Raw genomic sequence first — 25,900 nt, forward strand, 5'->3', positions numbered from 1 at the left:
TTACTGTATTGAAAATTTAGTTGAATACTTCCACAACACGAGAATAATTGTAGTATTTTGCAATTTAAAAAAAAAAAGATGAAGTAACTGACCACTTATAATATTTGTGCTGTATTAGCATCAAGCCTTATTTATAAACACTAAATCAATTATTCTCCTACCAGTTAAGCTATGATGCAATTTTCCCATTACAGAAAACCCCCTTCATTCCTTCAGCAAACAAACATTGTATTCTTACAGCTATTACTGAGAAACCATATAAGAATAGAGTCAAACAACAAGGTTAAAAGTTCAACCAGCTGCCTATTCATTCATTTGTACTCCCATTCATTCTCATTCTCTCCTTCTCCCTCTCACCTCCCATAAATCTTTAAATAGGTGACAATATACTTTTTTTAACTTTCTCATCTTCTAGCATCATTTTCTATTTTCATAAACTTCCACTGTTTCTCTCACTTGCTTTATGAGAGGCAAATGTCAATCATATATGTTTTTACATCTCTTCCCTCCCTATAAGAATGCATGCTCCTTCTTTCTATAAAGTTGCTATAAATATCTGTGCACTTTGTATAAAGTAACTGTTTCTGTTTCTGCAACATGTATTGATCCCAGTTTAAGACTGGATTTTCCACTTGCTGTTTTTAAATCTGAACTTGACTTCACCATCAAATGCTTGCCCTCTTCTTTCTGCTTCTCAATAGTAAGTATTCAAAAAAAATTTTTTTTTAATTTATTTGGCTATATATGCCAGGTTTTAGCTGTAGGACACATGATCTTTGTTGCTGTGTGTGGGTTCTTAGTTGTGGCATGCAGGATCTAGTTCCCTGACCAGAGATCAAACCCAGGTCCTTTGCACTGGGAGTGTGGACTCTTAACCACTGGACCACCAGGGAAGTCACTCAAGTCTTCTTTAATTTCTATTTTAAGGGGATCTGTACCCCTGAAGAGAATAAGCCAATGATACCCTATCACCAAAAGATACCCTAGCATGAACAGCAATTATAGATATCTTTGATTATTTTAAGATTATAAATTAATGGATTTTTACAACATTTATTTCTTTATTTTTTATTCATTTATCCATCCGCTTATTTGGTAATGTTTGTTGTTAAAATACGATATTAAGGTTTTTTTAATTTTTTAAAATTTATTTTTGAATCAAAGGATAATTACAGAATTTCCTTGTTTTCTGTCAAACATCAACATGGAATTTGTTTATTTTTAATTGGAGGATAATTTCTTTCTAATGTTGTATTGGTTTCTGTCATACATAAACATGAATCAGTCATAGGTATATATATGTTCCCTCACTCTTGAACCTCCCTACCACTTCCCACCTCATTCCACCCTTCTAGAATGCCACAGAGCACCAAGTTGAGCTCCCTATGTTATACAGCAACTTTATTTCTTTGTTCTTTTCTAAAGAAATGTTCATATAAAGATATGTTCTACATGTAACTCCTGTGAACTAACTTCACAGGCTAACTTCTGTGAACTAGAAAGGATAGAACATTTCTTTTTAAAATCCTAATAACAGCATCAGGGATATTCCACATAAGTAGCTAATTGGCCAATTGTACCTGGTATTAATTAACCACATCATGTCTTCAAATGATACAGTTAAGTTTACTTTTATAGACTGTAGCTACATAACATATAGAAGTCTGTATGGAAAAAAAAGTTAAAGGGAAAAAAAACTGTCATCAAATACATTATCTCTACAAATAGTATAGAGCCAAAAGCCAGGGGCTGGGCGAGGCGGGGGCGGGGGGTATGAAATTAAATGAATGTATGGATGTGAGAGTTGGACTGTGAAGAAAGCTGAGTGCCAAAGAATTGATGCTTTTGAACTGTGGTGTTGGAGAAGACTCTTGAGAGTTCCTTGGACTGCAAGGAGATCCAATCAGTCCATTCTGAAGATCAGCCCTGGGATTTCTTTGGAGGGAATGATGCTGAAGCTGAAACTCCAGTACTGTGGCCACCTCATGAGAAGAGCTGACTCATTGGAAAAGACTGTGATGCTGGGAGGGATTGGGGGCAGGAGGAGAAGGGGACGACCAAGAATGAGATGGCTGGATGGCATCACTGACTCAGTGGACGTGAGTCTGAGTGAACTCCGGGAGTTGGGTGATAGACAGGGAGGCCTGGTGTGCTGCGATTCATGGGGTCGCAAAGAGTCGGACACGACTGAGCGACTGAACTGAACTGAACTGAGTACCGCACAAAAAGTCTTCAGCTATTTCTGGTTTCAGATCTTATTGGAGGAAATCAACTATGAACATCTACATATACCTTTTCACCATCAAGAAGGTAAATTTAGAATGTCTATCTAGCAATTGGGAAACACAAATTCACTCTCCCATAATCCTTAATCCTGAGTTCAACATTCAACCAGTGGTTTCCAGAGTTCAAATATTACTTAAAGCATCAACTGTGGCTTGTGAAATATTGATGTTTAACCAAAATACAAGGAAATAAACCTTAATATTCAACGTGAGAATAATACTGAATCCCTCACTGGATCCACAGCTCCAAATGGTACAGAAGTTATGGGGGTGTTTTTCTTACTGTCAGTGTACTGCAATGTATTTGCAGTTACAAGTATTTGGTTAAGTGAACTTACAGGCTCTTTGACCTAGTTTTAGCTACGTCAGTCCTCAAAACAACAACAAAATAGAAAAGTACCTTTAAAAGATTCCTGCAAAGACAACATATTGAGGATAATAGGATAGTACCAACAATGCAAGTACAGGGCAACGAGAAAATACTAGATTGTTGTATTTCCTACACGGAAGTCCAAGCCTTTCCTCAGTCATATCGTATGTTAAAAATAACAAATATATAGGGCTAATAAGAAGCTGGTCCCACAAGATTAAAAGTTACTAATGTAACAATCTGAAATTATCAACGATCATTGATGACTCTCACTTTATGCACACATCATACCTTAAAATATAGCTAATGATAGTGAGTGCTGTGTTGTGCTTAGTCGTTCCGTTGTGTCCAACTCTTTGTGAGCCCGTGGACTGTAGCCTGCCAGGTTCCTCTGTCCACGGGGATTCTTCAGGCAAGAATACTGGAGTGGGTTGCCATGCCCTAAAGCTACCTCAAACTTACAGACCATTTAAAATTCAAACATCTAGAGCGTGAAAGAAGCTTTTTCAATTTTCTCAGCAATAACTAGAATCACGTGATATGCAATCCAATACTTAGTGAAATTTTGTAAGCTTAATGACGCACATTTAGAAGCCTCTTGTTTGTTTTCTTTCTTTAATAGCAAAAGACAAAAGGTCCCATGACACTGGAGGAACACTTGGTATAAGAAGCTGAGATAATATATGCAAAACAACATGGTAGTAAACTAAAACGCGTTGTCAGCCAATACTGTCAGAAGACATATAGAAATCACTGCTGAAAATATGCTAGAGCAAGTATTAGAAAAATTATTCAGTGTGGGAGGTTCATCATGCAGTAGAATGAAAATACAGCTGTTTTTCCTTTTAAACAACTCAGCTTATATTATTTACTAGATTGTTTCAATAATAAAGTATAAAAACTACATTTCTTTGAGTCACTAGCGGAACAATCTGAGAAAACATATTGCCAAAATAAATGATTTATTTAATAAAAGGATGTTTTATGAAAAAACTATAAGTGAGAAGCATTCCTGAGTAAGGAAGTTTGCCCCACATATAAAATCCAAACCACTGCAAGAAGTTAAAACCAAAATACATTAGAATGTAGGGTTTTTTTAATTAATAAAAGCAAGATATTTAAAATATAGCAGAATATTTACAATATTTTAAAACGAGATAGAAAGTGAGAATGATAACATGTATCTTACAGAGAGATTTCTGGCTATCTCAAGACAAAGATTTTTAAAACTTCTGAACTTTCACATGATGGGCATTTTTCATTCACAAAAGGACAAGCAATCCCTTAACAGTTTAACAGCTCATGAGAAAGTAACTGCTTCAAATGAACCTCACTGAAAAAGCCACACACTGGCACACCCAACTGCCAGGTAGGTCTCCTTCATCTTTTCATGACTCACCTCTTCCTCATTCTTCCAGGCATCAGGCGCAACGTCTGCAGCAGATATGATTAGATAAACACGGGGACGAGGGTCTATACATCAAGCATATGGAAGGAAGAATGCAAAGGGCCCATGTCCCTGATGACATCTAGTGAAGCCCGTTTTTCAAAACCCATTTAGAACCCATCTATTTGCAAGTATAAAAATGCAACACTTCAGATAAGTTTCAAGAACAACTGACTGTCATTAAGGGAGATGGAAATGTACTAGCCGTGGTTCAGCAGAAAACCTTAGCTCGATTCATGGATTGGAATGAGCAAAGTTAATACTATGATTTAATAAGTGTAACTAACAAGGTTCTTGTTCCACTTAGACCTATGTATTGTCAGATTTATGTTTCAACTATAAGAGACATCAAATCAAGTATCAAAATAAAATGGACTTGGAACTAAACCTTCTAATTAGTCTTTTTTTAAACAAGACATAAAAAATAATGACACAATGACACTGCTCTCACTAAAATGTTATTAATCATCACAGCAAAGGCTTTTATACCATTAATAAATAAACTCATTTAAAATCACCTAAAAATCTTATTCTTTGCATTTTCTTATCCTTTCTATGTCCGTACTTTATACAAAGTACTAGTACATACACATGGGAATATATATATTTTTTAAGTTAAAACATGTTCGGGTTACTTGCTCAAATATATATATTTTTCTAACAGGCTAGGAAATCAGAAAGTTTAGAGACTACTACACTAGTCCAGACATTGACATTTTTTCTGTAAAGGGCCAGACAGTAAATGTTTTAGGCTTGGCAGGTCACATGGACTTTGTCACAACCACCCAACTCCACAGTGCAAAAGGAGCCACCAACAATATGTAAACAAATGGCTGTGGCTACATTCAACAAAATCGTGTTTACGAACACTGAATTTCACAATTTTCCATGTGCCCTGAAACAGTCTCCTTTTGATTTTCTGCAACCATTTAAAAGTATAAAATCTATTAAAAAATATAAAAAGTGTAAAACTCATACAAACTAAAACCCCAGAAGCTGGGATAGTATCTTTGTCATTTTTATGATCCCCTGCATCTAACAAAGTATCTGGCACTCAGTAGAGTTGTCAAATAAACCTCTCCATGACACAGAAATTTGTCTTTGCTTTTTTTCTTCTATTTTTCCCCACAATTGTGTGCTTAGTCACTCAGTCGTGTCCGACTCTTTGCAACCCCATGAACTGTAGCCCGCCGGGCTCCTTGGTCCATGGGGATTCTCCAGGCAAGAATACTGGAGTGGGTTGCTATACCCTCCTCCAGGGGATCTTCCCAACCCAGGTATTGAACCCAGGTCTCCCACATTGCAGGCGGATTCTTTACCATATGAGCCACCAGAGACAGTAGGGATTTTCCCTAAGTTGTTCTCTGCTCTCTCTCCTCAGAGCTTAACAGCACCTGGCATATAGAAGGCACTGGACCTTGACGTATTAAGTCATTCAAATTCTGAGAACACTTTAATGTCAAAAAATTAAAACTGAAAACTCAGAAGTGACACTGGGTCTCACAGGATATTCAGATCTTCTGTTTCCTCCCTGAGCCCTTGTGCCGGGTTGCTGCTGCTGCTGCTGCTGCGTCACTTCAGTCGTGTCTGACTCTGTGTGACCCCAGAGACGGCAGCCCACCAGGCTCCCCTGTCCCTGGGATTCTCCAGGCAAGCACACTGGAGTGGGTTGCCATTTCCTTCTCCAATGCATGAAACTGAAAAGGGAAAGTGAAGTCGCTCAGTCGTGTCCAACTCGTAGCGACCTCATGGACTGCAGCCCACCAGGCTCCTCCGTCCATGGGATTTTCCAGGCAAGAGTACTGGAGTGGGGTGCCATTGCCTTCTCTTGGGTTAAGTACTCACAAAAGCTTATTCACAGCTGTCTTACTACCATGGAAACCCTATGTTTACTTGCTTGTCTCCCTGACTAAATTCTGAGCTCTTTGGCGGCAAGGGAGGAATTGCATTAATCTGTGTGTACTTCCAGCAGGTAGCACATGACCTGGCACACTGTGCATATCAATACATGGTTGTGAAAATGCCTTCACAGCAAAAAAAAAAAAAAAAAAAAACCACTAGTAGAACTTTTCAAACAGAAAAAAAAAAAAATCCTAAGGAACATTTCTATGTACAAGTCAGAACAGACAGAAGCAACGAATTGTGAAGTTTATTAGCTACAGTTAGTGAAAATTTGCAAACCTAGTTCCTTTAGTTTCTCTTCCTGGACTTCTAGACTACTACTCCCTCAGCGTGAAACTTTAGTGAGAACTGTACTTGGGAAGAAGATTTAGAAGTGACCCAGATTTCGTTCCCTTTGAGATCTATTTACGGGGTGAGTTTTACTCCTCCTTTACATGCTTTACTTGGGAGTGACTGTGTTTAGGAAAATAAAATGACTAGATATGATGCTGGTGTTCTCTCAGTCCAATGACAAGGAGTAAAGATATTGGAAATATGATTATTAAAAAATGGAAAGTAGGCTAAGAAAACAATTTCTAAGGATCGAGCCATTCCTGAAAACTGTTTCCATGCCCTATTATAGATTTTGAGACCTATGCTACCAATTACTGTTTTACAGTAAATTGACCTTTAATTAAAATTACTTCTGCTGAGAGCAAGCTTCCCAGGTGGCTCAGCAGTAAAGAATCCACCTGCAATGCAGGAGATGCGGGTTAAATCCCTGGGTTGGAAAGATCCCCTGCTGGAGGAAATGACAACCCACTCCAGTATTCTTGCCTGGAGAATTCCATGGACAGAGGAGCCTGGTGGGCCACAGTCCACAGGGTCGCAAACGGTCAGACACGATTAAGTATGCACACGCTTAGAACACCAAAAGGCTCTCATCCAGGCTAATCAACTCCTCAAAGACTGGTGTTGGCTGACAAAGAAAGCCATGATAGCAGTCACAGACAACACCTAGGGTCCAAAGTCAAACTGGCTCTCAAAACTGACGAAAAGCAAAAGTGAGAGAACAAACTGAAAAGCTTTGGGATTCTTTTATAAGAGTTCTACCACATGGAATACAGGACAGACAATTTAGTATTTATTGCATATAACTATACTCTCATTAAATTATGCCAAAATGCAAAATACATAATGTAAATTGCTGAACAGAAACAAAGTATAAAACATCACATTTGCATTGCCTCTAGTAACTGAAATTGAGGAGCTTCCCTGGTGGCTCAGTGGTAAAGAATTTGCTTGCCAATGCAGGAGACATGGGTTCAACCCCTAATCCAGGAGGATCCCACATACCTTGGAGCAACTAAGCCTGTGCACAGTCTCTAAGCCTGTGCTCTGGAGCCCAGGAGCCATATCAAGAGAAGCCTGCACACCACAACCAGAGAAAAACCTTGCAGTAATGAACACCCAGCACAGCCAAAAACAATAAATGAAAACTATTTTAAAAAATGACTAAAATTGAAATGAAATGTGCCTAGAAATTAATCACAAATTATCACTAGCCAAATCTTTTGTACACAATTAAACTATTTATTTACCTATATAAGAACACAGTTCTTATAGACATATCTATAGGAATCTAATGTGACCAATGCAAGCTGGACATCCACTCAATAAATCATTGTGTTAGGTAAAACAAATTAAATTCCAACTTGAACTTCCAAGACATCTCTATATGTTTATTTTTTAAGCTTAAAATGGAAATCCCCTATCCCCCAAGCCAAAAAAAAAAAAAAAGAACAGTTGGATACAAAAGGGCAGTAATATTCAAAAGGAAATGGACAGTGTCCAGACGCATTTCTCTCCTTGCTCTAATTAATTCAGTTTGGATAAAAACGAGCTGTCGCTATTAAACATTTAATAATCCTTAATTGGTATACTCAATGTACAAAGACCAGCTCAGTTATTCTCAGTAAGCTCAAAGGCTATGCTGTGATATCTTAACATGTTGAATGTTACTCAATTACAGCATGATAAATTTCCTTATATTTAAAATGGAAGGAAGGAGATATTTCACCAACCCTAATTACAGACAACACAAAATGTCTGATTAACCTGAGAAGCAGGATGAATATGCTGCTGCTGCTGCTGTTGCTAAGTCACTCAGTCGTATCCAACTCTCTGTGAACCCATGGACTGCAGCCTACCAGGCTCCTCCGTCCATGGGATTTTCCAGGCAAGAGTACTGGAGTGGGGTGCCATTGCCTTCTCTGTGATGAATATGAACCTCATTCAAGTTTGAATTTGGGATTAAAGGTGATATGTAATATTATGACAATTCAGTCATCTTTTAAAGTTACGCTCAAAAAATTGTGGAAGAAATATTCTTGCTTTGATCTGACTACCTTTACCCACTGTGGAAGATTTGAAAACATGACTGGGCTGAAAAGGGGAACAAGAATCTTAAAGAGCAAGTATAATTTACCCCATGTGGGTAATAACAAAAATCATATAAAAACAAGTGTGTTTTTTTTTCATTCTTGAAAGTTTTAATTTTTTAAAAAAAAACACTTTTTAATTGTCAATTAATAGGCAAAGACTACACTTCAAGTGAAAAATCAACTTTTACAAACTATTGAAGACTGCTAATAAACAGTATGTGCTCCATGAAATAAGAAATCATCTAAAAGTTTCCAATTTGGAGCTTTACATCTGTCAGCAATAGCCATTGGTACCATTACTCCGAAAATCTGCCTATTACTTATTTCCTTGAGCAGCCACAATACAGAACCTGGCATATCAACACATAACAGATGTCAGTGTCAATGGTACATGTGTGCGTGCATGCTACGTCACTTCAGTCTTGTCTGACTCTTTGCAACCCTATGGACTGTAGCCCATCAGGGTCCTCTGTCCATCGGATTTCCCAGGCAAGAATACTGGAGTGGGTTTCCATGCCCTTCTTCAGGACATCTTCCCAACCCAAGGACTGAACCTATGTCTCTCTCATTTTTGTGTTAGCAGGCAGGTTCTTTATCACTAGTGCCACCTGGGAAGCCCCAATGGTACATTAGTAATCACCTTTGACTGTGAGGATCATAACAAACTGTGGGAAATTCTTAAAGAGATGGGAATACCAGACCACATGAACTTCCTCCTGAGAAGTCTAAATGCAAGTCAAGAAGCAACAGTTAGAACTGGACATGGAACAACAGACTGGTTCCAAATTGGGAAACAAGTACGTGAAGGCTGTATATTGTCACCCTGCTTATTTAACTTAGATGCAGAGGACATCATGCAAAATGACAGGCTGCATAAAGCACAAGCTGGAATCAAGATTGCTGGGAGAAATATCGATAACCTCAGATGTGCAGACGACACCACCCTTATGGCAGAAAGCAAAAAAGAACTACTAAAGAGCCACTTGACAAAAGTGAAAGAGGAGAGTGAAAAAGTTGGCTTAAAACTCAATATTCAGAAAATTAAGATCATGGCTTCTGGTCCTGTCACCTCTTAGCAAATTAATGGGGAAACAATGGAAACAGTGACAGACTTTATTTTCTTGGGCTCCAAAATCATTGCACATGGTGACTGCAGCCATGAAATTAAAAGACTCTTGCTGCTTGGAAGAAAATCTATGACAAACCTAGACAGCATACTAAAAAGCAGATATATTACTTTGCTGAAAAAGGTCCATCTACTCAAAGCTATGGTTTTTCCAGTAGTAATATACGGATGTGAGAGTTGGACTATAAAGAGAGCTGAGCGCTGAAGAATTGATGCTTTTGCACTGTGGTGTTGAAGAAGACTCTTGAGAGTCCCTTGGACTGCAAGGAGATCCAACCAGTCAATCCTAAAGGATTTCAGTCCTGAATATTCATTGGAAGAACTGACGGTGAAGCTGAAACTCCAATACTTTGGTCACCTGATGCAAAGAACTGACTCATTGGAAAAGACCCTGATGATGGGAAAGATTGAAAGCAGGAGGAGAAGTGGACGACAGAGGATGAAATGGTTGTATGGCATCACCGACTCGATGGACACGAGTCTGAGTAAACTCTGGGAGCTGGTGATAGACAGGGAAGCCTGGCATGCTGCAGTCCATAGGGTGGCAAAGAGTCAGACAGGACTGAGCGACTGAACTGAACTGACCTCAGTAGTAAAGTAAAACCTAACTGTCCAGATCTTTCACTTAATTGGACTTGTTCCAGGATTTTATTTGGCTATAAAGTGTCGTTATTTTTGAAACAAGCTATTAGTAGTTAAATAAAAGTTACAGTAATCAACGAATTAATATTTTCTTAAAAAATCTATACTAATTTCAGATTGAGCCCAATATTTCCCTATTATCTACATCTACAAGCCTATATGGGGAGAACCGCTGCTGACAGATATGATCCTCATATAGAACAACAATTTCAATTATCACAGTAATGAGGATTTATTTGAATGTTGCCTTTCATTATTTAAGCCTTTCACCAAAAGTTTCACCAATATATCATCACCCAGAAATCCCAAATAATAAATTATATTGCAATTTTTACATATTTCTTCTCAAGTATCTCATACTCTATTTCTGTGTATAATGTGCTACTTTATGCAATTATTTTAAATGCTTCATACCTCAAGGTATGTTATCCTAAAACACATACAAGGTGTTTGGGCCCAATGGTCTAAACATCTATAGTTCTTTAAAGTCTAAAATATCTGGTAAGAGGAATAGCACAACGAAGGATGAGAATCAAGAGAGATAAGATTGTCATAATAGCCATCAATTACATTATTGTAAGAACATCTATCACAGTATTTGTTCACAGAAGGACACCCACAAAGAATTTTTTAAAAGGGAAATTTCATATCTAGAAATTCACTTCTGTGTTTTAGAAACAGAAAGACTTAAGAGTGTTAATCAACTTTGAAAACAGCATTTTAACAGTTTTCCATTACTAAATTGTGGGCCTCCTTCTTTACAAGTAATGCTTTATAAAAATCAATAATTTGTAAAAAGACAACTTTCCATCTCAAGTTGATTTTATCTGTGAGGCAATGTACCTCTGAGTTGCCTTCTACTTCCACTGAGTGGAAAGGAAAATGTACAAAATTCAAATTTAACTTAAATGTAACATTATTAAAGATACAGATTACCAAAATGCCAATGCTTTAGATTTTTGTGTACTTAAATTTATGTTTCACTTTAATCCCTTATTAGCTTAGGCAAGTTACAGAACCAATTTCTTTACCCTCTTCCTAAGCCTTAATATGCAAAGAAATAGAGGAAAACAATAGAATGGGAAAAATGCTGGGCTGGAGGAAGCACAAGCTGGAATCAAGATTGCCGGGAGAAATATCAATAACCTCAGATATGCAGATGATACCACCCTTATGGGAGAAAGTGAAGAAGAACTACTAAAGAACCTCTTGATGAAAGTGAAAGAGGAGAGTGAAAAAGTTGGCTTAAAGCTCAACATTCAGAAAACGAAGATCATGGCATCCGGTCCCATCACTTCATGGGAAATGGATGGGGAAACAGTGGAAACAGTGTCAGACTTTATTTTGGGGGGCTCCAAAATCACTGCAGATGGTGACTGCAGCCATGAAATTAAAAGACGCTTACTCCTTGGAAGGAAAGTTATGACCAACCTAGATAGTCTATTACAAAGCAGAGACACTACTTTGTCAACAAAAGTCTGTCTAGTGAAGGCTATGGTTTTTCCAGTAGTCATGTATGGATGTGAGATTTGGACTATAAAGAAAGCTGAGTGCTGAAGAATTGATGCTTTTGAACTGTGGTGTTGGAGAAGTCTTTTGAGAGTCCCTTGGATTGCAAGGAGATCCAACCAGTCCATCCTAAAGGAGATCAGTCATGGGGGTTGACTGGAAGGACTGATACTGAAGCTAAAACTCTAATAATTTGGCCACCTGATGCGAAGAGCTGACTCATTGGAAAAGACCTTGATGCTGGGAAAGATTGAGGGCAGGAAGAGAAGGGGACGACAGAGGATGAGATGGTTGGATGGCATCACTGACTCAATGGACATGGGTTTGGGTGAACTCCCGGAGTTGGTGATGGACAGGGAGGCCTGGCGTGCTGCAGTTCATGGGGTCGCAAAGAGTCAGACATGACTGGGCGACTGAACTGAACTGAAGCCTTAATATCCTTATCTGAAAAATAGAGTATAACTATGTTGCCTACTTTGCAGCACTGTCACAAGGATCAGCTAAAATAATACAAATAAAGTATTCAATAACATGCTGGGCCCATAAGTGCACAGTAAATGTGAGCTATGATAATTCATAAAATAACTTGTTCACTTAATCTGATTACAGTCAAACAAAAGATAATAAAGAAAATATATAATGTTTAATATACAAGTAGACTTCTCTCAAAAAAGAGACACAACCCTTCAAAAATTTTTTTAATTGATCTTTTGTTTTTACTTTTAAGCAAACCACAATTCTCTGATTTCCTCTTCCAACATTCCCATGGAAGGAAAAATTATCATTAGGACAATGTGGCACCAAGTTGTACCTTTCTTTAACATTTATGAATCCACAAGCAAATCTTTTCAAAAACATGTCACATTTAAAGAGGGATGTGGTAAACTTCTGATGAAATATTAGAATTAATATTCAAACCACAAAATAAAAATTCTATAAAAGGTTTGAAAACACTGTAAATGCTGTACACAAATTTAAAAATTTAAAACTGCCAGGAATCAGTTTTCGTTTATGGCTATCATCACATAAAACGAATGCGTGTAACTGAAGCAAATGAGCAAATGAAAAGGGTAGTAGAGGAAGATATCAAAATGGCCAAATTGTGAAAATGTTAGTCACTCAGCCATGTCTGACTCTTTGCAATCCCTTGGACTGTAGCCCACCAGGCTCCCCTGTCCATGGAATTCTCCAGGCAAGAATATTGGAGTGGTTTGCCATTTCCTTCTCCAGGGGATCTTCTCAACCCAGGGTTCGAACTCAGGTCTCCCACACTGTAGGCAGATTCTTTACCACCTGAGCCACCAGGAAAGCCCTTCAAAAAGGTAAATTGGGGATCAAATCATAGAGGGCCATCCTGAGGGAATTAGGAAGCCATAGGAGAGATCTGAGAAGCTATGGAGAGATCTGAGAACCCAAGTGACATGATGTTGTTCAGGTTTTAAATGGGTAATATTTGAGAATACACTAGAGGGTCATGGTGGAGGCAGGGAGACAACTGAGGAACTCTGTTAATCATCATAGCTCTGCCACACTTGTAGCAGCCTAGGTGAGGCTTCAACTAGTGTGGGACCAGTGAAGGTGGTAAGAGATGGTCAGCTTTTACAAGTATCTTACTTTGAAGGAAGAGCTTATGGGTTTCCTAGAAAATTAAATGTGGAATATGACAAAGAGAGAGTAATCAAGGATAACCCTAGAGTGTTTGGCCCAAGTAACTGAAGAGATGGATATACTATCGACTGAGAAGGGGAAGACAGCAGGAGGAGCAAGCCTGGAGGAGAACATTAACAGCTTAGTTTTTGGATATGTTACTTTGAGAAGTCTACTGACCATCCAGGGAGAGTTGCTGATTATGAAATACGATTATGAGAGTCTTGAGTTCAGACATGAGGACTAAGCTGGAGATAAATTTGAGAATTGTGAGCATACAAATGGAATGTAAAGCCATAGAACTGGCTGCAATAACAACAAAAAAAGATGATGTAGAGAAGAGAAGATTCCAAGGACTGATCTCTGGGCCCCTCCAACATTTAAAAGTTGAGGACACTAAAAGGAATCAGCAAAGAAAACTGAAAAGCAGCAGCCAAGGAGTTTGGAGAAAAACAAAATTAATGCCCCAGGGGGGTTAGGGGATGGAGATGTATAAGCAACTGCATCAAACACTGCTGGTAGGTTGGTTAACATAAGAACTGAGAACTGAACATGCGGCTAGGCAGCACGAAGATTTTTGGTGACACTAATAAAACCCATTTTGATAGAATGATGGAATAGAGGCTAGATAGAGTGAGTTTAGGAGAGAAGTAGGATGAGAGAAATCAGAAGCAGTGAATATAAACAAAATTATTAGGTGTTTTGCTTCAAAGGAGAGTAAAAAGTGAGCAGCAGTAGGCTAGGGGCATAAGATCATGAAAAAGCTGTAAAGTGAGATAGCATGTTTGTAAGGTGCTGGGAAGTGCAGAGGACAGAGGAGAAAATGATTGGAGTAATGTCCCTGAGTAGGTCAAACGGAATGGAATCTTCTACATAAATGGGAGGATTGAAAGATGAAAACTTCATCTATGTTGATAGGGAGATGTGGTGGTGGGAGTCCATGGAAGTTCTCTTCTGATCACTTCAGTTTACTCAGGAAATTAAGAACCAAGGTCATCAGCAGAGCATGAAGATGGGTAAGAGTTCTGAGAGTTGAGCAGCAAAGTAAAGGTGTGAAATTGTCATCAAGAAGCATGGTGGAGGGAATGGAGCAGGGACGTGTAAGATGACTGAAAACAGAAGGGCCTACTTGGAGCTTTAGAAAAGAAGCCTGTTTGAGAATCATTAATAAAGCATCACTGGATCAGAACAGGAAAAACCTGGAGAACAAGAGGAAGACCAGATAGGAGGAAATTTTCATAGTCTGTGAGAAAAAATCAGAGAGGGATATTGTCTAAAGTAGGGTAAGAGCAGCTGGAGGACAACTGTGGAAAAAGACGTCAAAGTCATTGCAAAAGCAGAACCAATGGCATTTGGAAAGCAATTAGGAATGACAGAGAAAACGAATGGCCTGGAAGACGGCCCAGTTAAGCTAAGGTAAACTAGAATATGGCAATGGCACTGATTAACTCAAATAGCTATTTTACTTCCATAAAAATTAGTAACCAATTTATCAGCAGATTAAAGGAGTATCATTTGAGTGAAATCTGAGTGAAAATAAGAGTTTTTTAAAAAAAAGATTTAAAAAGTTTGATTAGTGTCAAAAAATGTTTGTTTCTATTTTTGTTGGTTGGGGTGATTAAAATAAGCCAATCCCATTGCAAACTGAAGGGCAGTCTAGGTGATCAGGAAATATCGGAAACTGCAGAACAGGGCTTTATTTGATAAAGGAATGAAATGCAATAAATATTTATAAAATTATTTTTACAGAAAACTTTATGCCAGGCATTATTCCAGGAATATCATCTCCTTTAATCCTTAAATAAACCATATAAGGTAGACCCTATCATAGTTTTGTTAAGAGTTATGGAAAATAAAGTGCTGAGAGGATGTATCATGACTTCACAGGGTAACATGATTAACGGCACAGCCAGAACTCAAACTCAAGTATGAATGACCCCAGAGTTCAGCTCTTAACCACTACACAAACATGCCCTGTAAAATTAAGGGCCTGGAAAAGGCAGTATAGGTTGTTTACCTTTTGAGAAGAATTTTGGGTTAAAGATCTCAGAGGTGGAATCATTCCAAAGAATGACACAATCCAAAGTGCTGTCATGCCTAAAATTGGCTAAATACATACATGCAGAGGTCAGAGTTCAGAAGACTAAGGAACTAAGGGCAAAAAAGCAATGGCAAGATTATCAATGTAATAGTAGAAATCACCAAAATGAGTAACAAGGGAAAGGTCAAAAGGCTAACCAGGTGTTATCATCATCAAGGTCAGTCAGCAGATAAATAGACCTTAAAAGAGAAAGGGTTATTAAAAGACCATTCAAGGAACATGGCAGGAGGGTCTGAAGAGAGGGGATATGTCAGGACTTGTGTCACGGGAAAAGTTGGATGTCAACTTTGGCTAGACAGAAAGGGCATTAAAGGAAAAGTATAAACATAGAGGGAATTTGTATTTACTCAACAACTTTCAATGAATAGTGGGATTGGGGGTGAGATAGGAACAAGATATTCCATAATGGGCAGAGTAGAAGGGTCTAGATTTTCAGTATTCTTTTTTTTAATTAATTTATTTAATTAAAGGCTAATTACTTTAAAATATTGCAGTGGTTTTTGCCATACATTGACATGAATCAGCAATGGGTGTATATGTGTTCCCCAACCTGAGCCCCGGTCCCACTTCCCTCCCTATCCCATCCCTCAGGGTCATCCCAGTGCACCATTCCTGAGAACCTGTGTCATGCATCGGACTTGGGCTGGTGGTCTATTTCACACATGATAACATACAGATTTCAATGCTATTCTATCAAATCATCCCACCCTCACCTTCTCTCACAGAGTCCAAGAATGTTCTATACATCTGTGTCTCTTTTGCTGATATAGGGTCATCGTTACCATCTTTCCAAATTCCATATATATGCATTAGTATACTGTATTGGTGTTTTTCTTTCTGGCCTACTTCACTCTGTATAATAGGCTCCAGTTTCATCCACCTCATTAGAACTGACTCAAATGCATTCTTTTTAATGGCTGAGTAGTGCTCCATTGTGTATATGTACCACCTCTTTCTTATCCATTCGTCTGCTGATGGACATCTAGGTTGCTTCCATGTCCTGGCTATTATAAACAGTGCTTCATGAACATTGGGGTACACGTGTCTCTTTCAATTCTGGTTTCCTCAGTGTGTATGCCCAGCAGTGGGATTGCTGGGTCATAAGGCAGTTCTATTTCCAGTTTTTTAAGGAATCTCCACACTGTTCTCCATAGTGGCTATACTAGTTTGCATTCCCACCCACAGTGTAAGAGGGTTCCCTTTACTCCGCACCCTCTCCAGCATTTATTGTTTGTAGGCTTTTTGATAGCAGCCATTCTGACCAGCGTGAGATGGTACCTCATTGTGGTTTTGGTTTGCATTTCTCTGATAATGAGTGATGTTGAACTTCTTTTTATGTGTTTGTTAGCCATCTGCATGTCTTCTTTGGAGAAATGTCTGTTTAGTTCTTTGGCCCATTTTTTGATTGGGTTGTTTATTTTTCTGGAATTGAGCTGCAGGAGTTGCTTGTATATTTTTGAGATTAATTCTTTGTCAGTTGCTTTGTCTGCTATTATTTTCTCCCATTCTGAAGGCTGTCTTTTCACCTTGCTTATAGTTTCCTTCGTTGTGCAAAAGCTTTTAAGTTTAATTAGGTTCCATCTGTTTATTTTTGCTTTTATTCCCATTACTCTGGGAGGTGGGTCATAGAGGATCCTTCTGTGATTTATGTCAGAGAGTGTTTTGCCTATGTTTTTCTCTAGGAGTTTTATAGTTTCTGGTCTTACGTTTAGATCTTTAATCCCCTTTGAGTTTATTTTTGTGTATGGTGTTAGAAAGTGTTCTACTTTCATTCTTTTACAAGTGGTTGACCAGTTTTCCCAGCACCACTTGTTAAAGAGATTGTGTTTAATCCATTGTATATTCTTGCCTCCTTTGTCAAAGATAAGGTGTCCACAGGTGCGTGGATTTATCTCTAGGTTTTCTATTTTGTTCCACTGATAGATTTCCAGTATTCTTAACCTCTTATTTGGAGATCTTTGAAACTCTTTTAGTCCTTAACTCAAAATGAATAGATATCCATACACACACACACACACACACACACACAAATTACCATGATAAGTGGAATAGAACTAGAAATGAATAAATCCTGAATCAGGATCTCCACTTCTTTGATCAAGCAAATCAATCCAATATGGCCTGAAACCTCATCTCTCCTCTTACTATAAACTGCTGAAAAATCAAAATATTATATTTAGTATCTAATAAATAATCTAGACCACAAACTAGAAAATATTTAATATAAGAAGCATGCTACAAAATATAGATGGAATGACTATTAATAATAAAACAAACTTGGAGGAATTAATTTTTCTGTCTCCTCTATTTTTTTTTTACAACACTGTGTCCTCTAAACTCTACTTCATATACCTAACAAGATACCTTATATTGTTTTCAGAGAAGTGGACTTAGGCCTGTTTAGCTTAATAGAAGAGAAACACAAATTGGGTACACAAATTAGGTAGTTAAAAAACTAATCCAATGTGCCACAGACTACTGAATAACAGAGAATGAAAATAAATAAGACAGCCTCCGCTTTTAGGAGCTCATAGTGGAAGAGACAAACATGTTATAGCTCAAAAAACCAGATACTCTCAAAAACAGTTTTGTTATATCAACAAGTTTCCAGCCTCTCCTTTATGTGATATAAACACAGTCCATACAAACAACCCTACTTCCAACCCAGTGCTATGCACCTGAAAATTATAACAAAATTAGGGGGTCTAACTTACCATCATTTTTTCAAATAAATCCAGTACTTCCTTTTCGGACAAATTCAAAGATCGTTCATCATATAATGGCTGAGCAGCTGGAAACTCATTCATCACAACTTGAGAATCAAGAGGATGTTGGATAAGAAGTTTTTCCTTTTTTACAGTAGATTTTCTGAAACTTGTAATTCGGTCACGCTGCAAACAGAAAGAAAAAAAAGAAGCCCTAAGGAAGAGATCAAGAATCACCAACGTGAAGAACCAAAACATCAAAATGGCAGTTAGGATAATATATATTATTGTCTTTTTGACAAAATGTTATTTTAAGCAGCAAGCTCCACTTAGAGACTGTACTACTGTGAAACCTTGAAGTAGCTCGATAGCCTCTGAAATCTAGGGGGTGAAAAGTATTCCTCAAAAGTGAAACTTAGGTCCTTGTCATTGCTGTTTTGCACAGTAAATAGGTGAGAAAAGTCTGATCTCAAAGTCACGTGGTGGTTTGAGGAACAATGTGTCTTTGGCACCAACTTTGAAACTATGAGGGAAGAAAAAGAAAAGGATATTCAATTCCAAGGGGAAAAGTATACTAACATTTCTCTTCTTGAAAGTGCCAAAATAATTGTGACAAGTATCTATGAGCACTTTGGCAATGTAATGGTAGAATATAATGGTTAAGAGCATGGACTATGGAGCCAGACTCCCTGGGTTTGAATCTGCAGTTCACTAGGTCGGCTACCCTGTGCAAACTCCTTGGTCTCCAACTCTCTCCTCATCTCTAAAATAGGGTAACAAGTTAATACATATAGAAGGAAGGAAGGAAGGGAAGGGAAGAAGGGAGAGGAGAGAGAGAAAGCAAGAAAAGAGTGACTGTGAGATCTAAAGATACACGTGTAGTGTACTTAGCTGCTATTTATTACTATTGCTGTTTTTACTATTACCCTCACCTTTTCTTCCCTAAAAGGACCAACAAGGAAGCAGAAGAAAATGTAAAAGATTATCTATTCCATTTTCTGGAAACATAACACAAACAGAAATATCTTATTCCTAAAAACACTACTATGAAGAACTTGCCACTTTATGGATTGACTCAGAACCATTGACTCCATGCACAATCTTATAATTAGCTAGCAATTTCACATAAAGTGAGTTAACAACTCCAGTTGCCTGTAAACAGGCCATTCTGGTTTGAACCACAGCACATTGAACATTAAAAATTAGTAATGACCAGAAAACCGAATGCAACTCGGTTTTCTTCTGGTTTCTGTTAAGAAGCACATGCATACTGTCAGCTCATGTCAAACAAGCAGATATGTTAGATAGGACATCAGTGCCTGCCACTGCCATGTTACCAAGTGCTTATAAATCACTTCAACAAGACAAAAAGCATCGCAGACGTTCTTACCACAATTTTATCAACTACTGTTGACCCGTATTTAAATATATATATATATATATCTTTTATTTTCATTCAAAGAACACTTTTTTGTTAAATAAAAGGCGTACTTTGAAAGAAATATGAGCAGTTTTAAGCAGCTTATTTAGGATTCCAAAAATGATCTTAGTACACGGTTGCTTACAAAGAGATTATGTAAATCATAATATTTTAGAGCTGGGAAGAAACTTGAAAAACCATCTAGGTTGACTCTCATTTCACAGAAAAAGTAACTTGCCAAATTGACAAGTCCCTGGTTCCCAGCCCAGTGGTCACTAAAGATTCACATCTTCAAATCATCTTCTATATTCTCCAATTTTCTTTTAAATTTGAAAGTCTTTCAGGAAAATTAAGTTGAATTAGATATGTAGTATATCTTCAAACAACTCAAGAAAAAATATTAAGCAATCCCAAATAAGCTGAGTACATAACCAAGAATCAAATGTTACTAAAAGATATGGTGGACATAAAAGCATTTAAATATGCAATCGACCATTAAATCAACATATTTCTATTCCTTTCCCTTCATATCACTTAATATTTACTTTTGCAGTGCTGGCTTATTTTTACTGAATAGCATTATTTACATATATATTTGATCTTCCACTATGCTATTCACTTCGATCTAGAAAACTGGCTTTTGCTTTCAGCTACATCTTGATAAGAAAATAAAATTAAGCCATATACTTTCACTTCCTTAAATCATGAATAATATTCTACATTATTTGTAGATAGGTGATTTCACAGAGAAAAAAACTGACACTGCTTAAAATACCTTTTTTTAAAAGTTTAGCTATTAAGTGAAGTCGCTCAGTCGTGTCTGATTCTTTGCAACCCCGTGGACTGTAACCTACCAGGATCCTCCATCCATGGGATTTTCCAGGCAAGAGTACTGGAGCGGGTTAACATTTCCTTCTTCAGGGGATCTTCCTGACCCAGGTATTGAACCCATGTCTCCTGGATTGTAGGCAGATGCTTTACAATGTGAGCCACCAGGGTATTAGCTATTAAAGGGCACATTTAAATTTTAAGCCCATAACTTTTAATAAGTTTTACCACAATAGACTTAGCTCAAAAATACTTGAGGATTTAAAATTTAACAGCACATTTCTGACTAACACAATGAACTTAACTTCCTTTCTATTTTAAATTAATTTCCTTTACTGTTAATATTAATACTTAACATATTCAGGGTCGATTTACATGGCTATTGAGAAAGGAAACATTTGTGCTTTCCAGAGTTAGATTTATATAGGTTTTTTAATTGCTTAAGGTATGTACCAGGATGGCAATATCAAAATTATTTTAAGATCTCATACAGTTGTTTCTGTTTACATTCAAAAAAAGAAAAGTCTGATTTTTTTTTGCAGATATCTGCTTTTTTATTGAAAATTCTTCCAACTACTGTACTTTATAAACATCTAGACTTTTTACATTGTTACATATATCAATGCTTTAATGTCCACCCACTTTAATAAAAAAGGAACATGCATAAGTAATATAATAACATGCTACTAAGTCCACCTTACCACATCATCTGCCAAAGTTTTTATTTGAATGTTCTATTAAAACCAAAAAAAAAAAACCTGTCAGATAAGAGAAATTCATAGATCAAACAAGAAAACATCTGAATGATTCTCATTTTTTATTTTATCAACTAAAACTCTTCCAAAAGAATTAGAAATTTTAAATATATCACATAAACACAAAAATTCTTTACAAGAGAAAAAAACTTTTTAAGGATTAAAAATGACAATTTGGTGGAGGAGGTGTCTCTTTGTTTTTCAAGATGACTCCCAAATTCCCAAAGTCAGATTTGAATCACATATCACTATCACAGTGTTCAAATGTGACATAAGATATAACAAAGTCATAAGCCCTGTCAAGATTTTTCAAAGTTTTAGCATGAATAATCATATTTTTAAGAGACATAAAATTTTTAAAACCATGAACAATAGGAAAACTGTCACATTTAATTGTAGTGAAATACAATGAAACAGCTGTCTAGAACTCAGTTATGGATAGATATTTATAGAACACTTTATAAATATTCTGGATAACATTGAACTTACCGATTCCATTAATATATGCCCATTTCTCAAAACCTCCAACACTTTTTTTTGCATGTGGTTTTCTACTTCTAACATTGAGAATCACTGGAAATGGTCCATTCCAGTGAAGAAGATACAGTGACTAATTAAGATTACCATACAGCATATATAGGCACAACTACTTGAAGATTTAAGAGTACAGCAATACTACAGTAATAAAGCAATACTAAAGTGAGCAAGGCAACAGCTAACAACTTAGTAATCTTCCAAGATTTAGAAAATACTTCAAGACCTTAGAATAACCAAAGACGAGCATGAAAGCCATTATATTATATAAATATGTTGAAGTGCTGGTTAAGAAATGTGATTAGGAAAGAATCAGATTTTTTAAAAATCATGTTAGGAACAGAAATCAACCCTTCTACAACACCCTATACATTTATTTCCTACAATAGAAGCTGAATGATGTACATCATGCGTGCTCACATCCCTTTTAACTAAGAAAAATATGTGGCTCGCTGGTGGGAAGAATTCTAGTAGGAGTTTTAAGTGAGAAGTATTTGGTCACAAGGTCTCATAAAATCATCTTCAAATACCACCAACTAAATGATATTAAAGATCATCCTCCCCTCCATCAGTTGGGACAAATATGCTACTATATATGTAGTTCTTTTTCTACTTTTAATCTGTTGATTCCCTCAAGGATTTACATTACTACATCTTTGTACTATGTCTTTATCACATCCTGCTGATACAAACCCCAATCAATCTTTACTGCCTATAAAAAAGAAAGTAAGGGGGAATATTTATATCACAACTGAAGCCTTTTTAAGAGAGATCAATTCACCCTAAGACTATCTCTACCTGGTAATTTCTCTTTAATTTTCCCAGTGGGGTACAGAAAACTGTTCTATGCACAATGCTTTTCTGTAATGCAAAATCAGAGTGAGAAATGCCAAAGTCTCAAAAGTGCCGCACTTAGCCTGCTACCATTCAAATAGGTACCTATCCACCTGTGTTATTTATTAGTTATACAGTTCTTCAAGCAACCACTGCTTTTCTTTTTTTTTTTTTTCTATCCCTTGGGATTATAAACTCAAGATTGGAAGCATTTATGTATCTTCAAAGTAAGAATATAAATCCAGGGGAAATAAGATTTAATTTAATCAGTTCTCTAAGTTAAGGTATACACATGCCTTGAATATTTTAAATCTGTATCTCAATTGAATATATGTTGACAGTTTAATTGTGGGGGACAGAAACAAACAAAAAACATTGCTAGCAGTATTTCCACTTTAGTTCTCTTCTCCCACCCCCACTCTCCATTTTGAAATTAACATTTTTTATCCATATTAAATTCCATTATATGGAGTTAGACACTATTAAATTGGATGAAATTTGAGATAATATGATCAAAATCTCTCAATTTACAAATGATGGAACTGAACCTTGTGGAGGCTAAATGACTCAACCACAGACCACAGATATGATTGTTACTAGATACTAACTCTTAGTCAACGGTCAATGGCCTCTTCAGTTGGTATAATTAAGCTGTAGGATATTAGGGTTGAACTACTGAATTGAAACAGTTCATGGTAATCTAAAATTTACAGATATGCCCCAAGCCCCATTAGTTTAATTTTCCTTTGGGTAACTTCCTTCTGTCACCATTAAAAGAAGGTCAAGCATCATCTCGAAGAGCATTCCCCTGCCAACCTAAGTCTTTGCCTAACACGTCTTACGTATCATCTACTGAATTCACTTTAACCAATATATACTAATGTTCTTCAATCAGCTATTCTTCATATACAAACTGAATATAAATTTAGATTCTTTGGTCTTTCATTATTCTTAATTGCTAATTATACCTTAATACTGCCGCAATTGTAAGAATCAGAGCTCTTCTCTCAGCTCTGGAAGGTGGGTAATAGGAGGGCAAATATAGTAGCAAAAAGTGAGTAGACAATTAGTAACCTAGTGGAAACACTACATAAGCCCAAAGGATGATCACAAAGGGTCAGGACAGACTTTCAAAAAGAAGGGTCGCATTTATGGTAAGGGCACCATCTGGATCCCACTCCTCGAGTTTTAAGTCTTCCATATCACCTCGGTTTCCTCCCTCTCCTTAATTCCCTATAGCCAAACAGTTGTCAAGTTCCAGGGTGATCTTTCTCCAGTTGCTTCTTCATTCTCACACAAACCATCCATTTAGAGTCTAGTCATGGCGGTGGCCTCATAATAATTATCTCTACCACAATTCTCTCCTCATTGCCAAAGTAATATTATTTTTTTTCAGTTGTTGAGTTGCCTTTTATCTATTTTTATTTTTCTAGTATAAATTTATTTATTTTAATTGGAGGCTAATTATGTTACAGTATTGCATTGGTCTTGCCATACATCAACACGAATCCGCCATGGGGGTATGCCTCAAGTTGCCACTGCATCACCTCATTCCTAGATTTCTGTAAGAGCCCCCTGGCCTATGTCCCTATCTCCAGGTTACCCTGCTACAGTTACTTCTGAACACACTGACGAAGTGACACTGTTTAAACCCAAGTCAGTTTGCAGCCAGTTAAACCAACCGTGCTCTTTCCCCACTGGGGCCCAGTGTGCAATGGCTATGAACAGCAGCCTCCTCAGTAGTGTATGCAGCCACTGCCTTTACAAGTTTCCCTAAGGGACCTTGGAGACAACCCTTGCCACTGAACCTTCATGACTGGCATGCTGTCCCCAGTCTAGGCTCCAGACTGGTACATGCAGTGCCTTTGGAAACCCCCAGGGCACAGTGGCCAGGGTCCACTTTGGCCGAGTCATAACATTCATCCACACCAAGCTGCAGAGCAATGAGAATGTATTGAAGCCCTACACAGGGCTAAGATCAAGTTCCCTGGTCACCAGAAGATTCACATCTCCAAGAAGTGGGAAATTACTAAATTAATATGGATGACATTGAAAACATGGTGGCAGAAAAGCAGCTCACTCCAGCTGGCTGTGTGGTCAAATGCATCCCTAATCCTGGCCCTCAGGACAAATGGCGGCCCCTGCACTCATGAAAGCCTTGGTGTTGTCTCCCCCTTACACACACCAATAAATCCCACTTTCCCGTCCAAAAAAATACAGAAAAAGCTAAGGAAATCTCAATAAACCATGGACTTGAATTAGGAGAAAAAAAAAAAAAAAGTCAGATCATATCACTCCTCTGCTCAAAACTTTTCAAAGTCCTTCCAAGAGCCTGCAAGGCCCTATGGAGCTGCACACTCTCCATATCCCTCTGACCTCATCTCCTACTACTGTTTCTTTCATTCACTCAGCTCCAGTCACACCAGCCACTTCACCGTTCCCCAAGAAGGCAATAAGCCACAGGTACTGTCTCTTGTCTTTGCCTGGAAGGATTTTTTCTGTAATCTATACAGCCTCTTCCATCACTTCTTCCCCTTTCAAGTTCTTGCTCAGGGAGACCTACTCTGTCCATCCTATTTAAACGGAAATACCCACCTCCTCCACACACTCTTGACCTGCTTTACTACACTCTGCTTTTCCTTTTAATAAAACTTACCACATTCTCACATAGTCTATAATTTATTTTTGTCTATTTCTCCCACTAAAAATGTGAGCTCCATGAGAACAGAGATTTTCATCTGTTTAGTTAAGGGATGTAACCCTAATGCCTAGAGCAGTGCTTGGCACTCAGAACTCGATAAAAAACTATAAATGACTATTACTTGCCCATCTGTATTTAAAGGCTCCTGACAGAATAAAGACTAATGCCCTTAATACAGCATTCAAAGTCCTGTATTATTCAGCCCTAGGCCACCTTCTACATCTTCCTTCATGATCTATATGCTATGGAAAAATGGTAATCCTTTTCCCATCACATACCTATGTCCTGTTTGAGCACCCACTCTTCCCTCTATTGGAATGCCCATCCAGCTAGGTACATTTCTACTTCTAGAGCTTCCCTTTAGTTTAAAGTTGGTTATTAATAAGCCAAATGTGGGCCCTGGTCAAAAATGGAGAATTATGCTTTGTTTATTGCCTTCTTAAGACATTTTTTCCCTAAAAGGCATCTTCGAATGATAAAGCACCTTAAGACAAACAGGAAATTATATTCACATAAAAAATTATCCCAATTACTTGTGACAGAGAACCATAAAGAAAAACACTCTGCTTATGATTTCTTGATTTATAAGTTTCATTCGACTGGAGTGTATATTCTATATAACTATGCACATTTGACTGATACAGATATTTTTCTCAGAGATTTCCCTCATG

General features: G+C 37.4%; 1 protein-coding gene and 1 non-coding gene across 7 annotated transcripts in view; one reads left to right on the forward strand and one right to left on the reverse strand.

Annotated features, from left to right (window-relative positions):
• DIAPH2 (diaphanous related formin 2) overlaps window positions 1-25,900 on the reverse strand; it is a 968,993-nt gene that overhangs the window by 888,341 nt on the left and 54,752 nt on the right. For 4 of the 6 annotated variants that reach the window (XM_070291115.1, XM_070291113.1, XM_070291114.1 and 1 more), the window contains exons 2-3: window positions 21,107-21,139; window positions 18,167-18,343 (exon numbers count right to left, since the gene is read on the reverse strand). In XM_070291115.1, the coding sequence (XP_070147216.1) occupies window positions 18,167-18,343; window positions 21,107-21,139 (210 nt within the window). The remainder of the gene's footprint in view (window positions 1-18,166; window positions 18,344-21,106; window positions 21,140-25,900) is intronic. The other 2 variants (XM_070291116.1, XM_070291117.1) reach the window with 1 other exon arrangement.
• On the forward strand, window positions 24,191-24,323 carry LOC138931258 (small nucleolar RNA SNORA70). Its single transcript, XR_011446504.1, has one exon. It is a non-coding gene; the product is annotated as a small nucleolar RNA SNORA70 (small nucleolar RNA).

Source organism: Ovis canadensis, chromosome X (genome assembly GCF_042477335.2).
Source record: "Ovis canadensis isolate MfBH-ARS-UI-01 breed Bighorn chromosome X, ARS-UI_OviCan_v2, whole genome shotgun sequence".
In the NCBI taxonomy this organism is placed as follows: domain Eukaryota; kingdom Metazoa; phylum Chordata; class Mammalia; order Artiodactyla; family Bovidae; genus Ovis; species Ovis canadensis.